We start from the raw sequence: 14,279 nt of genomic DNA, 5'->3' as shown, positions 1-14,279 counted from the left end.
ATGTTGAAAACCCTAAATCATTGTTCTTCACAGTTTTTCCAAGGAGAATTTCTTCCCTCTATGCTGTTAATGTTTGCATCAGGGAAGCCTGAAAATAAATCCTATTATATCATTAGCAATGGTCCATAATAGCTCTAGTCCAGTGGTTCTCAACCAGGGGTATGTGTACCACTGGAAGTACTCAGAGGTCTTCCGGGGGTACATCAACTCATCTAGATTTTGCCTAGTTTTACAACAGGCTACATAAAAAGCACTAGTGAAGGCAATACAAACTAAAATGTCATACAGATGACGACTTGTTTATACTGCTCTATGTACTTACATTTCAGTGTATAGTACAATATTTATATTCCAGTTGATTTATTTTATAATTATATGGTAAAAAATGAGAAAGTAAGCAATTTTTCAGTAACAGTGTGCTGGGACACTTTTCTGATTTTTTTTGTCTGATTTTTGTAAGCAAGTAGCTTTTAAGTGAGGTACAACTTGAGGGTACGCAAGACAAATCAGACTCCTGAAAGGGGTACAGTCATTTGGAAAGGATGAGAGCCTCTGCTCTAGTCTATCATAAGTATCCTTTCTATGCAATCCTGCTGTGATAGAACATAATGGCTACATTGGAGCTGTTGCTACAAATGCTTTTAAATTACCTACTGAGTAGCCTTATGGGGACAAATCCAGTCACGTGGCTGGCGGGGGGCGGGGCAGCAGCCGCTCCCCCCACCCCCCCGAGCAAAAATGACACCTTTTTAACTCTTCGGCACCTTTGAAATTTTTACTCACTCGGCGGCGCTCCGGGTCTTCGGCAGCGGGTCAGGGGGAGCGGAGGTAAAAAAGGCACCACCCCCTGATACTCACCCGGCGGCGCTCCAGGTCTTCAGCAGCATTTCGGCATCTGGTCCTTCACTCGCTCCAGTCTTCAGCAACATTGTGGTGGTCTTTCAGTGCAGAAGACCGGAGCGCGTGAAGGACCCGCTGGGTGAGTACCGGGGGGTGGTGCCTTTTTTTATCTCAGCTCCCCCTGTTTTTTCCGCCTGGCTACGCCACTGGACAAATCCTGAAGACTTCAGTCAGTCCTTACAACCAGTGCAAAACTCCCAGTGCATTCAAGTAACGACTTGAAAATTTGGCCCATTCTCACAGTGTGTTTTACCTTCTCTTGCCTATTGCCTAGCCCTTTACCCTGATGTGAATAGTATTTACTTCTCTGTTTCCAGATTCTGGAGGAAACAGACCTCCCATGCTGCCACCAGGAGGAAGAACAACATCTGCCAAGCCTTTTTCACTTCCAAGTGCCGCTGGGAGATTTCCAGGGCCTTCTTTGGGGCAAAGAAGTACCGCTCCCGAACCACAGAGAAACCGAATGCCACCTCCGAGACCTGATTTTGGTTCCAAACCAGATACAGGACCTCCTCCAGTGCCAAATACTCCAAGACCCATTCCATCAGGTTTACACAACAGAGTATCCCCTCCTGTGCCAGGAGTAAACAGGCAAACCAACGCAGGGCCTATCCCTCCATCTTTCCCAGGAAACAGAAATACAGGATTCGGAGGATCTATTCGCCAGTCGACTGCAAGTTCCTCGCCTTCTTTCTCTAACAGACCTCCCCTTCCTCCTGCGCCTGGCAAGTCAACAGATGACAAGCCGCCGCCGCCACCACCTCCAACAGGAAACAGGGCACCCATCAACCGGGAACCTTCCTTTCCACCTCCACCGCCTCAAAACAATAAACCTCCCATTGCTTCCACGCCTCGGCCATCCACTGTCTCACAGGCTCCACCCCTGCCTCCAGGCAGGCCAGGCCCACCTCCAGTTCCACCCATTTCCAGTGGAAATGATGACATGCCACGGCTTCCACAAAGGAATCTGTCTCTAGGTTCTCTTGCACCTCCCAGCTTGCCTGGGACAGGTCGATCTGTCCCTCTTCCTCCCCCTCCAAATGAGCGGCCTCCTCCTCCAGTAAGAGATCCACCTAGCAGATCAGGTATGGCAGTGTGCATTTTTTCAGCTCTCCAGACCACCCCTTGTAATGACTAAACTAATTGTTATTCGCGTGGTTTCAGTGACATAGCTGAATTTACCTCCAATACCAATTTCCTTTATGCTTTTCAGAATGTAATATGAGCTGTAGCTTTAAATTGATTGACATGCTTTGCTGTTGTTTGCCATATAAATTGAAGCTATAGACCAAAATGCCAATCAGTTTTAAAAATTGAAGCTCTCCTTTCACTGAAAGAGTGTGACTGACTGGTTTAATCAGTTACATCTTTAAAAATCGCTATTCAGACTTGAATTAACTATCATGACCTGAGTTTGATTTGCAAGTTATTTTTGCAGAAACATGGGTCATGTAGTTGCCACTTCGTGTAATACTACCTTTCTTCAGTTGGGCTGATTACAAGCACCGTGCCACTCAAGTCATTTTTAGTAGTAGTCGTAATTATGAGGTAGTATTTACACATTCATTATTATTATCATAGTTAATAGCAACTACAAACACTATGTTTGATCATTATATTCTTTGGTGCAACAAACTTGTTTTATCTGTGGGTCCAACTAGATGAGTAATCTTTACTCCCGGGAGTAATACAATTTGTCGGTGGCAATGTTCACAAGTAAAGGTTTGCAGAAATAGGCCCTGTGCATGTTAAACATCATGTACACTTATGGTAGTATTTAAGTTATTTTAACAAGATGTATACAACAGTCGTTAGCATAACAAGTGTCATTATATTTATGAATCAACTTTGTCATTTAGCATATGCAGATTTCTAATGAGACAGAAAATAATATTGTTTCCATGGTGATATTTCATAATATACTTTGATAATATAGTAAATAGAAGGGGACCTTGTGTTTGCTTCTTAATCCATATCCTTCCAATATTTACGCTGTTTTTAGTTGGAATAATTTCTCTCATTATCTTAAAGTTACTAAAATGAATAAACTCTTACTACTGGAGCACCATTCCAGGATTGCAAGCTGTAGTAGCAAGTAAATGTAAACCACAAAGTACGTAGGATTTCTTGTGACACATTTTTGCTTTTGGATAGTGGCACAATATCTGCTGATTTATTTTTAATAAATGTATCTGTAATACATCTTTAATAGATGTAACTAGATTTCTTTGAGCTGAGGGAATACTTGTAATAAAAAAATGACTTAATCAACACAATTAAATTCTCCTAATTGCCCCACATTATGTGTAATATATTTCACACTGGTTCTAGGCATGTTACCGCGACAGTTGCTCAAATATACCGACATTGGAAATGTTAAAATCTGTGTGTGAGGTCTGTTTCTAATTTACAGACAGATTGATGTACTGCAACCACAGCAGAGCCTGGCATGCAGCAAATATTTGTGTCAGAGAGAGAACTGATCCCACACTGCTTAACATTGCCATTACTGAGCTGAATTCTCCTTTACACGATACCACTGGCAGAATCTGGTCCTAACACCCAGCATGGTATAGGAAAGGGAGTGAAGAGTAAAGTGCCAACGTTTGCTGACAATACAAAATTATTCAGGATAGTTCAGTCCAAAGCTGTCTGTGAAGAGCTACAAAGGGATTTCACAAAACTGGATGACTGAGCAACAAAGGGGCAGATGAAACCCAATATTGATAAGTGAAAAGTAATGCACATTGGAAAAAAGTAATCTCAACTATACATATATAATGGTAGATTCTAAATTAGCTGTTTCCATCCAAGAAAGAGATTTTGGCGTCCCCATAGATTGTCAAAAAGGCTAACAGAGTGTTAGGCGCTATTGGGAAGGAGATAGAAAATATGACAGAAAAATATTATACTACTACTATATAAAGCCATGGTGCGCCCACACCTTCAATACAGTGTCCTGTTCTGGTTGCCCTATCTCAAAAAGGATACAGTAAAACTAGAAAAGGTTCAGGGAAAGGCAACAAAGATGATCAAGGGTATGGAATGGCTTCCATATGAGGAGAGACTAAAAAGATTTGGGCTGTTCAGCTTAGAAAAGGGATGACTAAGGGGAGATACGATAGAGGCTTATAAAATCATGAATGGTGTGGAAAAAGTGAATAGAGAAGTGTGTTTTACCCTTTCCCACAATATAAATATCAGGCATCACCCGACTGAAATTAATAGTCCGTTGGTTTAAGGAAGTACTTTTTCACATAATGCTTAATTAACCTGTGAAACTCATTGCCATGGGATGTTGTGATGGCCAAATGTATAACTGGATTTGAAAAAACTAGATAAGTTCATGGAGGATAAGTCCATCCAGCTATTAGCCAAGATGATCAGGGTGACCCTAAAGCTCTGATTGTCAGAAGCCAAGAGTGGAAGCCAGGGGTTGGTCACTCCAAAATTGCCCTGTTCAGTACACTCTCCCTGAAGCTGTGGTACTGGCCACAGTTGGAGGCAGGATCCTGGGCTAGGTGGACTATTGGTCTGGCCAGGTATGGCCGCTCTTATGTTCTTTTGGTTCAGTGAGCTCTTACACCACTTCCCATCCCTTTACCTTAAAAGAAGGTGTGGCTGAAGGAAATGGGATATGGCCAGGACCCTCTGTGCTGCCCTGATGCTCCATTGTGGTTTCAGCTGTTTGTGACCATTCGCAGCCAGCATAAGTTAGAGTATCTTTAGGGCTGCATTAACATGGAAGGAAGAGACCAGCCCTGCACAGAGAATATATGAGGCAAAGGGAGTGGAAAGGTGACATTTAACCCTCCTTTCTGTATAAACATGCCCCTTGAACCTGCACTCTGTGCAGATCAGCCACACCAAGGGGAAGGTGGATCAGGAAAGAGGTGTCAAACCCTGCATTACTATTATCCCTCCCTCTGGCTGAAGGAGGCAGACAACTCTCCCCATTTCTTTTGGATCCCATCAAAGCTTGTGTCCTATCTGACACCCTTCAGAGCGATGCAAGACAATAATGCTTAGAGCTGATAGAATAGCGGTAGGTTTTATGGTACAATAGATTACTGATTTGTTTCTGTCTTGATTCAGGACCCCTTCCACCTCCTCCTCCTGTAAACAGAAATGGCAGCATTTCACGGGCATTGCCTGCTACTCCACAGCTGCCTTCCAGGGCAGGATTAGAAAACCAGAGAGGTGGACCAAGGCCTCCACTTCCTCCTGACAGACCTGGTTCCGGAGCTCCTCCCCCACCACCTCCTGCACCATCATCAGCAATCAGAAATGGCTTCCAGGACTCGTCATTTGAAGGTGAGCTGTGTTTTCAGACATACTCAGCATATTACTCTCTCCTCACTCAGAAGCTTTGCTTAAGTAAAGCTATCGGTGTTTGGCCCCACAAACGTTAAATGAGATACTTCACAGATGCTTTGGTTCTGATTCTGAGCTCTCCCTAGTTTTACACCGGAGTTATTCCTGACTGTCCCAGGTGTAACTTGGGTCTAAAAAGGCCTGCCATATGGAGTTATCTAAATATTTTAATGCAGAAAACAGAAGTGCAAAGTTAACAGGACTGACATGAACATACTAGCATGCCAGTGGGACTTTAGCAAGCACTGGACCTCAGAAATAACCATTCAAAGGTAACCTAAAAAGAGGAAATGTGTGTGTGCCATTCTTTGCTGCTTTATGCTGTATAAAGAAGGCCTGAAGGATTTTTTTTTTCAGTGTTAAAAATTCAGGTCTCCTCTGCCCTGAAACCCTTGGGATGATTGAAGTAGTGGGATTATGACATCACAGGAGACAAAGTAAAAGTGGTAGAGAAGGAAACTCTCTACCCAAAGTCAAACTGCTTAAAACTTTGAGTTTTTCCATTTTGGCCACTAAACAGTGGGGATAAAGGATATATATGTGCATTAAAGATGAATCAGTCCTTTCCTTTCAATTAAGGCATGAGCTGACAATATACATTTGAGTCTCCCAACAAAATCAGGAAAGACCAGACTTGACATTCCTGATATTTCTAAGATAAAAAGCAAGCAGAAAATAAAACTATAAAGTAATCCTTCTGAGCTTTCTTGATGCATCATAAGAGACAAAACTGAATACAACCATTTTTTTTCTGTGCAAATCGCCTTTACGGGACAGAACCTACATAGTTCCTGTACAAGCAGAACTCTAATTGAAATCAGGGTGCGTCTTGCTTGCCTCAGGAATGCAAATCTGGGCCCCAAAATAATCAATCCTGTGGTCAGTTGTTGGTGAAGTTCACTCAGGTCGTAGCTGGATGACATTATACAAAAACCTACATTACAAGAGTGTTACGGTTGCAAAATGCTGGAAATGACAAAAAACGAAGTTGACTGTGTGCCCTTATTCTACCCCTGGAACATCTGCATTCAGATACAGGACAGTGTAATATGAGCATGGGCTATTTTTTCCAGGATTTTGATTTGCTATTAATATGTCACTGGAATCTGACCCCTCTTTTGTTGTACAGGGAAACGTGGGTCTCTAGTGGTTGAAGAAATACTGATACCTTTAGCTTTATCTTCTCACTTTTTACAAAAGATGCACATTTCTCCTTGATTATGCATTTTCTCACAGGTCTGCTAATTTTTCTTTTTTCTTTGAACATTGAATTTTATTGGATGCTGTAGTGGTTCTAGTTGTTTGGATGCTTTGTACATCAATGAGGTCTAAATACCTGTAATGCAAATTCAGCACCCTGAATCCTACTACGCATTTCTATCGTAGGAGGTAAAATTAATTTAATATAGAATATGTAGGGCCAAATTTATTTTATGCCTAAGTGGGTGCAATATTGATGTCACCAGCAGGTGACCTAGAATCAGGAAACCACCTAGACTGAGATCCTCCCACCAGCTTCAGGCCCTTTACACTGCGTACAAGGGCCAGAGTGATGTAAAGAGACTCTCTAAAAGCTTCATAGCTGACTATGGGAGGATCCCCCCAGCACAGGCACTGTGAAAAGACAGTCATAAGGCTGCCCTTCAAGGACTACCCCTTACAAGCCATAGCATGGGGGTCATGCCTGGGTGGGGCAAAGGGCAGAAGGGGCCCCAGCACACAGCACTGCAGAGATTCAAGGCAGCGCTATGACCTGTAGGGCAGCCCAGGGGTAAATACCATAATTTATCTTAGGCGGCCTTTGGAGGCCTATCTATGCCAAGGCTTGAAGCCACCGTCCCCTTAGTCGGGGCATCTAATCTCAGCCCTGAGGGCTATGTTCTTCTGCACAGAACGTAAGGTGGGTGGAACATACTGAGTCTTCATACAACATTCTGAGTCACAGTATTAGGATTCCTGTGGACGTCAATGGACTCCTGTTTGGATTATTTTTCTTAGTTTGTTTTTAATGGAGCATTGTAAAACAATAAGACAAGGCAGGTGCAATGACATAAACGATCAATGAATGATTAACTGAATTCAGGCTAATTTGGGCCATCTTTTTGTTCTGTGTTTGTATAGCATCTAGCATAGTGGGGTTCTGGTTTATGACTTGGGCTTCTAGGAGGTATTGCAATACAGAATGTGTAATAAGATCAGTACTACGCAACTCTTCTATTAAGGATTGTTACTTTTTAAATTTTCCTGTAATGGTTTATTTTTCCCCAGATGAGTGGGAAAGCAGATTTTCCTTCCATCCGATATCTGACCTGCCACCTCCAGAGCCATATGTACCAATGAACAAAAGTTACCCCAGTAAACTAGCAAGGAATGAAAGCAGAGGTAAGTTGTTTCTTTGTTGGGTTTTTATTTATTTATTTATTTATTGCCAAATATTGTTAATTTTGAAAGATAATAGTCAGGCCTTCAGATGGCCTAGTGATGGATCTGGTGAAAGAACCTATACAGATTAGTGGAGGATAGGTATATTTATAACTGGGAACAATTTGCATCTGTATGTATCTGCTTTCCCTTAGTAGACTGAGTTTACTAATTTCTCTGCTAATTACCATTATCCCTTTTCTGTTAGCTATTGGCTATGCACACCATCCAACCTAAAAACTCATAATTCTGCCTTCAGACGTGCAAAAACAACTCCCATTCGGATTGTAAAGGTGTTGAAGGGCAGAATAGGGCCTAATAGATCTACCAATATTTTTGTTGTTGTTGACTTGAAGAAATTTAATGGTTGAGTTCTCATGTATACAAATAGTGTAGGTGTTACCTGTGCAAGTCCCTCTTCTGTTGTTGAGAATAGACTCTCTAGACACGAAAATATGTAAAATGTCTGGGGAAAAAAATGGGAGAAACCAATGTCCTCTTAATAATTTAAGATTTATAAGTCTAAGGGCCTGATCTCGCACCCTGTCCATGCAGGAAACACTGAAAGATTGTTTGCAGGATCAAGTCCTATGAAACTTGTTACTTTTTTTTTAAATGGGGGGAGGGCCTGGGACTGTATACCCTTCTCAAATTTAATTTGCTTAGTTTTTGGATGAAAATTTTCTTACGGAGAAATGGTGCTTTGAGATTTTATCACACTTAAACTGTAGAACTTCAGTGTTTTTATTAAAAAGAAAAGGAGTACTTGTGGCACCTTAGAAACTAACCAATTTATTTGAGCATAAGCCTTCGTGAGCGACAGCTCACTTCATCATGAATGCATCCGATGAAGTGAGCTGTAGCTCACGAAAGCTTATGCTCAAATAAATTGGTTAGTCTCTAAGGTGCCACAAGTACTCCTTTTCTTTTTGCGAATACAGACTAGCACGGCTGCTACTCTGAAACCAGTTTTTTTATTACAATTTGCATTTGTTTTAAAGTCACAGTAGGACTTAATGCCCTTGTAGAAGTGATAACTCTTATTAATGCTAACAAGAGTTATAGATCTGTCTCAAGAGGAGGAAAGAGCCTAAAGGCTGAAAAACCACATGCTTTCCAGGCATTTGTGGCATTAAATATATACTTAATAGGAATTATGCTGTACATCATTTATATTTTTTATCTTGGTAAATAAATCATCCAATAAACTACACACAACTGCTCATAAAATGGATAATACGGGTACTTAAAATGTGTAGTTCTTCACATATCGTTTCATGAGGAGCTTGGGCATGCGTTTCTGTGTAAAAGGAATATATCATGATGAACACAGCCATCTCTTTCTTCTGTTTCTAGATGGCTCTGGCCGAAGAGAAAGAGGTGTCCCACCGCTCCCGCCTATACCTAGGTGAAGTGGGTTTTCAGCCCTTCTGAGGGTGACTGCTGTTTTTAAATGTTTCTTGAATTACTTCTCATGCCCATGTCATTGGAAAGTTGCCTCTTCTGCTTTATTTCCACTTTTGGCTTGTGATTAGGGGTAATTTGAGTATCTGTTAGAGAAGTAAGGTACAGTTTATGAACCATAGTTGCTTAAAACTGTAGATTTTACTTGCTTATATAGCAGGCTGCCATGAAAGGCATTTTGGGGACCATATATAACAATATATATATTCTTACTGTGTCCCGTCCTGTTCCCAGTGATCTTGGTGGGAGTTTTGCCATTGAATTCAACAAGAGCAGGCGTAAGCCCATTGACTAGTTTTGGGTGAAGTAGTTGTAACATTTCAACTACAAATTCCAATAATTTACTGCTGTCTGTCTGGAAACTAATCACATGGGGACAGCACACAGATGAGATTCCCTTGGATCTTTTTTTGCATGCTTCCACACCCTATCCCGCTTCTGCATGCTACTGCCCAACTTTTATGTGAGTCTGCAAGTTAATAGTTCAACGCAAATTCTTTTGACCATAGTTTAGCCTGTCAGAAGCGTGTGTTTATGCTACAGATAGCCTTCCCTGAGGGTGACAACTAAATGGCGTAATCTTCTGACACCCCACGAGCACTGGGCTCCAGCAGAGGCTATCTCCTGCCTTCATTCTCCAGGGGAAAGGTTGCCATGACATGAAGGAGAATCCTCAAAAGAAGAGAGAAAATTGAGAATTCAGCGGTGTAATAGTGTCCTGTATGGCCCTGATGCCTTGTTTTGTAATAGTTTTATGTTGTTAATCTCTACTTGTCCTTTCCATTTGGACATGGATCATGCTGCAGTTATCCATGCCCTCAAAATTGGATTACTGTAATGCTCTTTGTCGGACTACACCTGAAGACTACTCAAACTACGACTAGTACAAAATGCAGCAGCCCCCTTAATTATATGCTCCTTCTGTGAAGCCTGCTAACACCTATGTGCCACAGATTGCATTGGCTTCTCATTTGGTTCTGGGTATAATTCAAGATGTTTTTGACTAATGAAGCTCTGTGTGGTTTGGCTGCTCGAGAAAGTGCTTCTCCCTTGTGTTGCATGGCAATTGAGATCAACTGAGTGCTTGAGTGAATGGCCCTCACTTTTAAATAGGAGGGATCTAGTGGAAGGGCATTTTCTAGTGAAAGCCATAAACTCTGGAACTTTCTGTCCATGCTGGTTCAACAGAGGTGGAGTGTATTGACCTTCTGAGCTTGCCCTATGGCCTACCTGGGTCCAAACTTTTGTTTGAGAGGGTATCAGGAGGATCTGAAGGAAATTCCCTTATTGGGAGAAAGCAAGCCTTTTTTAGGCATTGTGGTGATTGGTGAAATTGCAGAACTGCTTTTAAATATTGTACGTAAGCAAAGAGTGTTTGTTTAGTTCATTTTATAAACTGATATAAACAAGTGGAAAAAGACATTTGGAAATCATAGGAGGACTTTGATTCTGGATTTGAGCGTGGCTGATGAATGTATCTCTGTCAGCTGGACTTCTGAAAGTTAGCTTTGAAGAATAACTATCCGTCACCTCCCCACCAATCTCTGACTCTCTCAATGTGCTCATTGGAGTCCCCAGGAAGTCCTCACTGATGGACATGTTTCATACTGTGTTGCTCATTAAATCAGAGGAAGAAGCCATGCAGGTTAGAAAAATATTGGGCTAAATGCCTCTCCCCGCCCAGCAGTGGAAAACATGATTCCTGATTCAGCTCTGCAGGTTTTGTTACGGTCTGATACTTTTGAGCCCAGCACTTGAATATCTGCAGGGGGGTGGGTTGGCAGAAGAGACTCTTCAAAAATGAACATTGAACCCTAGGGAAACGTGTCCAGTAGGACCTTCTCCATTATGTGACTGTGTAGTGGCAGAGCCCACCCTGCCTTACAATCTGTGCAATCCTGTTGACAACAGGGTAGGATTTGAACATGATAAATACAGCTTTGCCTTTCCAGTATGTTTGTTTACAAAGTCCCGTTTGGATTTTTTTACCTATGATAGTATTTGATAAAATACATATTTTTACATTTTGATATCTCTGGGCCTAATTCTGAGATGTGTTCCACGGACCTGATCCTACATTGAAATCCACCCAGCAGCATGCGTGCACACACGCACATGCAGAGCTGCAGGATCAGAGCCATGTGAGCTTCTTGCACAGATTTCAGAAGAAGCTCCCCCTGTGAAATGTATCTTTGGATCAAGCCCATGTGATCAGTAAATATACTAACATCACTTGTAAGAATGGCACTTAAAAAAAAACCAAAAAACATACGGGCTATGAATATTGAAAGTCTGTATGTGGCTCACTATTGTGTGAGTCTAAAGTCCAAAGAAGATTTAAAACACCTAGTGATATTTATAGGATAAATGATTGTATTCACGCTGTTTAAACTAAAGCACTTATGGCTTTCTGATGTCCATGACATCATGGACTTGAGAATACAATATTTTAATGCATCACCCTGCCAAAGTCTTAATAAAATATGAATAGTTATGGAGTGTAACAACTGAGAGCAATTCCAGATGTTATACATTTTTGTAACTTGTCTGCATATAGCAAAACAGTTTTACTTTGGCTGTGTCAATGAAAATGCTGTATTTCATTCCTGTAGCTGACTGCACCATCCAAAATACTCCACAATTCGCTTCCTGAGCAGAATTTCTCTATAATAATAACCAAAGCCATAACAAATTAGCATAAATCTAATTTTAAACTGTGATGTGGGCTTCAGTGAGGGAAGCAAAGAAATCTAATCTGTTTGGAACTGTCTGATTCTTAGCACTTTCGAGTAGAAATTTTTTCAATATGTATACGCTAAGCATCCATAAAACATCTTTGAGAAATGAAAGTATTCATTTTTCCCTCAGATAGTAATAACTGTATATCTTTTGATTGTAAAATTCACCAAATATATTCAAAAAACAGTGCATCATTTTAACATTGAGTATATCATTTTGTATACAAGTAGATATTTGCAATAAGATCAGTATTACAGTATTTATTTCACTATGCATAATGTTTAAAAAAGATACGCATGAAACAAAACTGGTTAATCCAAGGGTGCCTTACTATATTTTAACAAACTTTTGATGTCAAAATAGCAATTACTGCCTTTTTATAAACATTTTAGATGTTTTGCTTTGATGTCTAATGTAAAATACAAAACAGTGCTTATTGAGTGATAATACAATGTTTGAGCTAAGTGTTTGCATTTGTAACATGCTTGATCCACTAATTTCAAAGGGAGTGAAATGTTTGAAAAGACTGCTGGATCAGGCCTTTAATTGGGGTATGAATGGAAGTTTGCTTAATTCCAAATCAATTTCTGGTGTTAATGCGTTTGGAAATTAAGCGCATTTACCCCACAGGTTTATAGTCATTGGACCAATGTATCTCTTCTGTTATACTTGTACAATCCAATTAACTTCAGTGGGGCTGTGCAAGTGTATTAGAGGACCACTGACTGACAGTGTTTAGGATTTAGTATGTTTATTTTGGTGGCATGGCATTTTAAACATGCACTCCTTAAACTATCTGTATGTCATCACCTGAGACACAAATTGTGACAAAAATGACCACTGAAACTCATTTCTATGCAAATCAACCAGATAAATAAAATCAGAGCTTTCTGTGTGAGATGGCCATTTTTATTTATATTTTCTAGTCAGTATTTTTTGATGAAGACCACATGCTATATATCTGTTGGAGTAACTTTCTTGATGCTTTATGACTTTATTCTAGCCACTCTGTTTAGGGATAAGAATTGGACTAAAATTAGACTAGCTTCTGTTCACAGGAATAACTGTTTTACATGTCTGTGGTGAAGTTTGCATCCTATTTATGAGAAAGGTGTGGGGAACTAATTTCCACTTGGGTTTGGGTGTCTTAGTACTATAATTTTGCTATGCAAAAAAATGCAATTAGAAACTACACTTTTCTCCTTTTAGAGTCAAGAATTCTGAGTCTTATGAGCAAACTTATAATTTTAATTCAAACAAAATATTATGTAATGAGAAACCTTGACATAGTCTTTATGGCAACAGAATCTTAGAAAGAGGAAGGAAGAATTTGTGTGCATGGGATTACATAAAAAATGGACTAAATATTGCTATAACAGTTCAAAACAAGACTTATATGTGCTTTTTCAATGTCACATTGTGGTATTGCGAATGTTGATGTCTTACTGTCCAGTAGGAACAAAATCTACTCTGGCATTACATTGGGTGTATAGTTTTCCAAACTGTACTCAACCAGGAAATAATGAGAATACCTTGCATGAAATAGTCATTAAAAGAAAAACTGCTAAGGAAAATGTCTCTTCAAGTGAAAAGAGAGGAGGTGAGAAAGCCCTTTAGGTTCCAAAGCATCTAAAGTGAAATCTTCTAGGCTGTTTAATTAGTGTTTAGACCTGCGCAATTGCCGACAAAGGGGAGGTTTTGCAGGTGTTCAATGTGAGCAGCTCGGGCTTATATAAGTTTTTAGTTCCCAAGTGTGTGCGATGGCTATGCAAGTCAAAGAGGAGGAAATGAAGACTATGTGTTCAGAGAAAAAGAATAATGAATCTAATCGAGTATGTTTGAAATACTGTTTAACTTGGTGCACTGATGACAGGCCTGTAATGTAAAGTAATATAAAATGTGCTAAAGGCAACACTTGACATCTGGATTTGCGAAGCCACACAAGACTGTAACGGAGGAAGGAATAGAGCTCAAAATGGTTCCTGAAGAACAAATGAAGCATTTCTCTGAAAGAAATGTGTCAAGTGCAGCTGACAGCCTGCTGTGCTGAGAGAAGATTCTGGTAAATGTGAAGTCTTTGGGAAGCTTAACCAAAATTATCCAGAGCTGAGCTTGGAGCTAAGCTCGCTGGGCTTTTCATAAAATGTTAGTCATTGAGCAGAACAAAAATAACATTTATTTTGTTTGTGATTCTTTTTCTCTATTTTCTGCCCGATGTTAAATAAATTTTTTGCTTTTATTTAAGATAATGAATTGATTGTGGAGACTTACTTTAATTTAGGAACAAACACTATCAGGTCCTTCAGGAGAGAGGAAGCTGACTACTGATCTTAAAGGGAAGCGGAAGTGTAATAATTAACCTGGACACTCGCTCAAGACTC

The 14,279-nt window shown here is 40.3% G+C and overlaps 1 protein-coding gene across 1 annotated transcript in view; it reads left to right on the top strand.

Annotated features, from left to right (window-relative positions):
• Positions 1–14,141, top strand: part of WIPF1 (WAS/WASL interacting protein family member 1) — a 77,052-nt gene extending 62,911 nt beyond the window's left edge. Inside the window, exons 6-9 of the mRNA XM_077829884.1 lie at positions 1,218–1,985; positions 4,996–5,214; positions 7,543–7,656; positions 9,052–14,141. Coding sequence (XP_077686010.1) covers positions 1,218–1,985; positions 4,996–5,214; positions 7,543–7,656; positions 9,052–9,107 — 1,157 coding nt within the window. The 3' untranslated portion in view covers positions 9,108–14,141. The remainder of the gene's footprint in view (positions 1–1,217; positions 1,986–4,995; positions 5,215–7,542; positions 7,657–9,051) is intronic.
• The last annotated feature ends 138 nt before the right edge of the window (positions 14,142–14,279 follow it).

This window comes from Eretmochelys imbricata, chromosome 11 (genome assembly GCF_965152235.1).
Source record: "Eretmochelys imbricata isolate rEreImb1 chromosome 11, rEreImb1.hap1, whole genome shotgun sequence".
Lineage (NCBI taxonomy): Eukaryota > Metazoa > Chordata > Testudines > Cheloniidae > Eretmochelys > Eretmochelys imbricata.
This window is presented reverse-complemented; position numbering and strand designations above follow the sequence as displayed.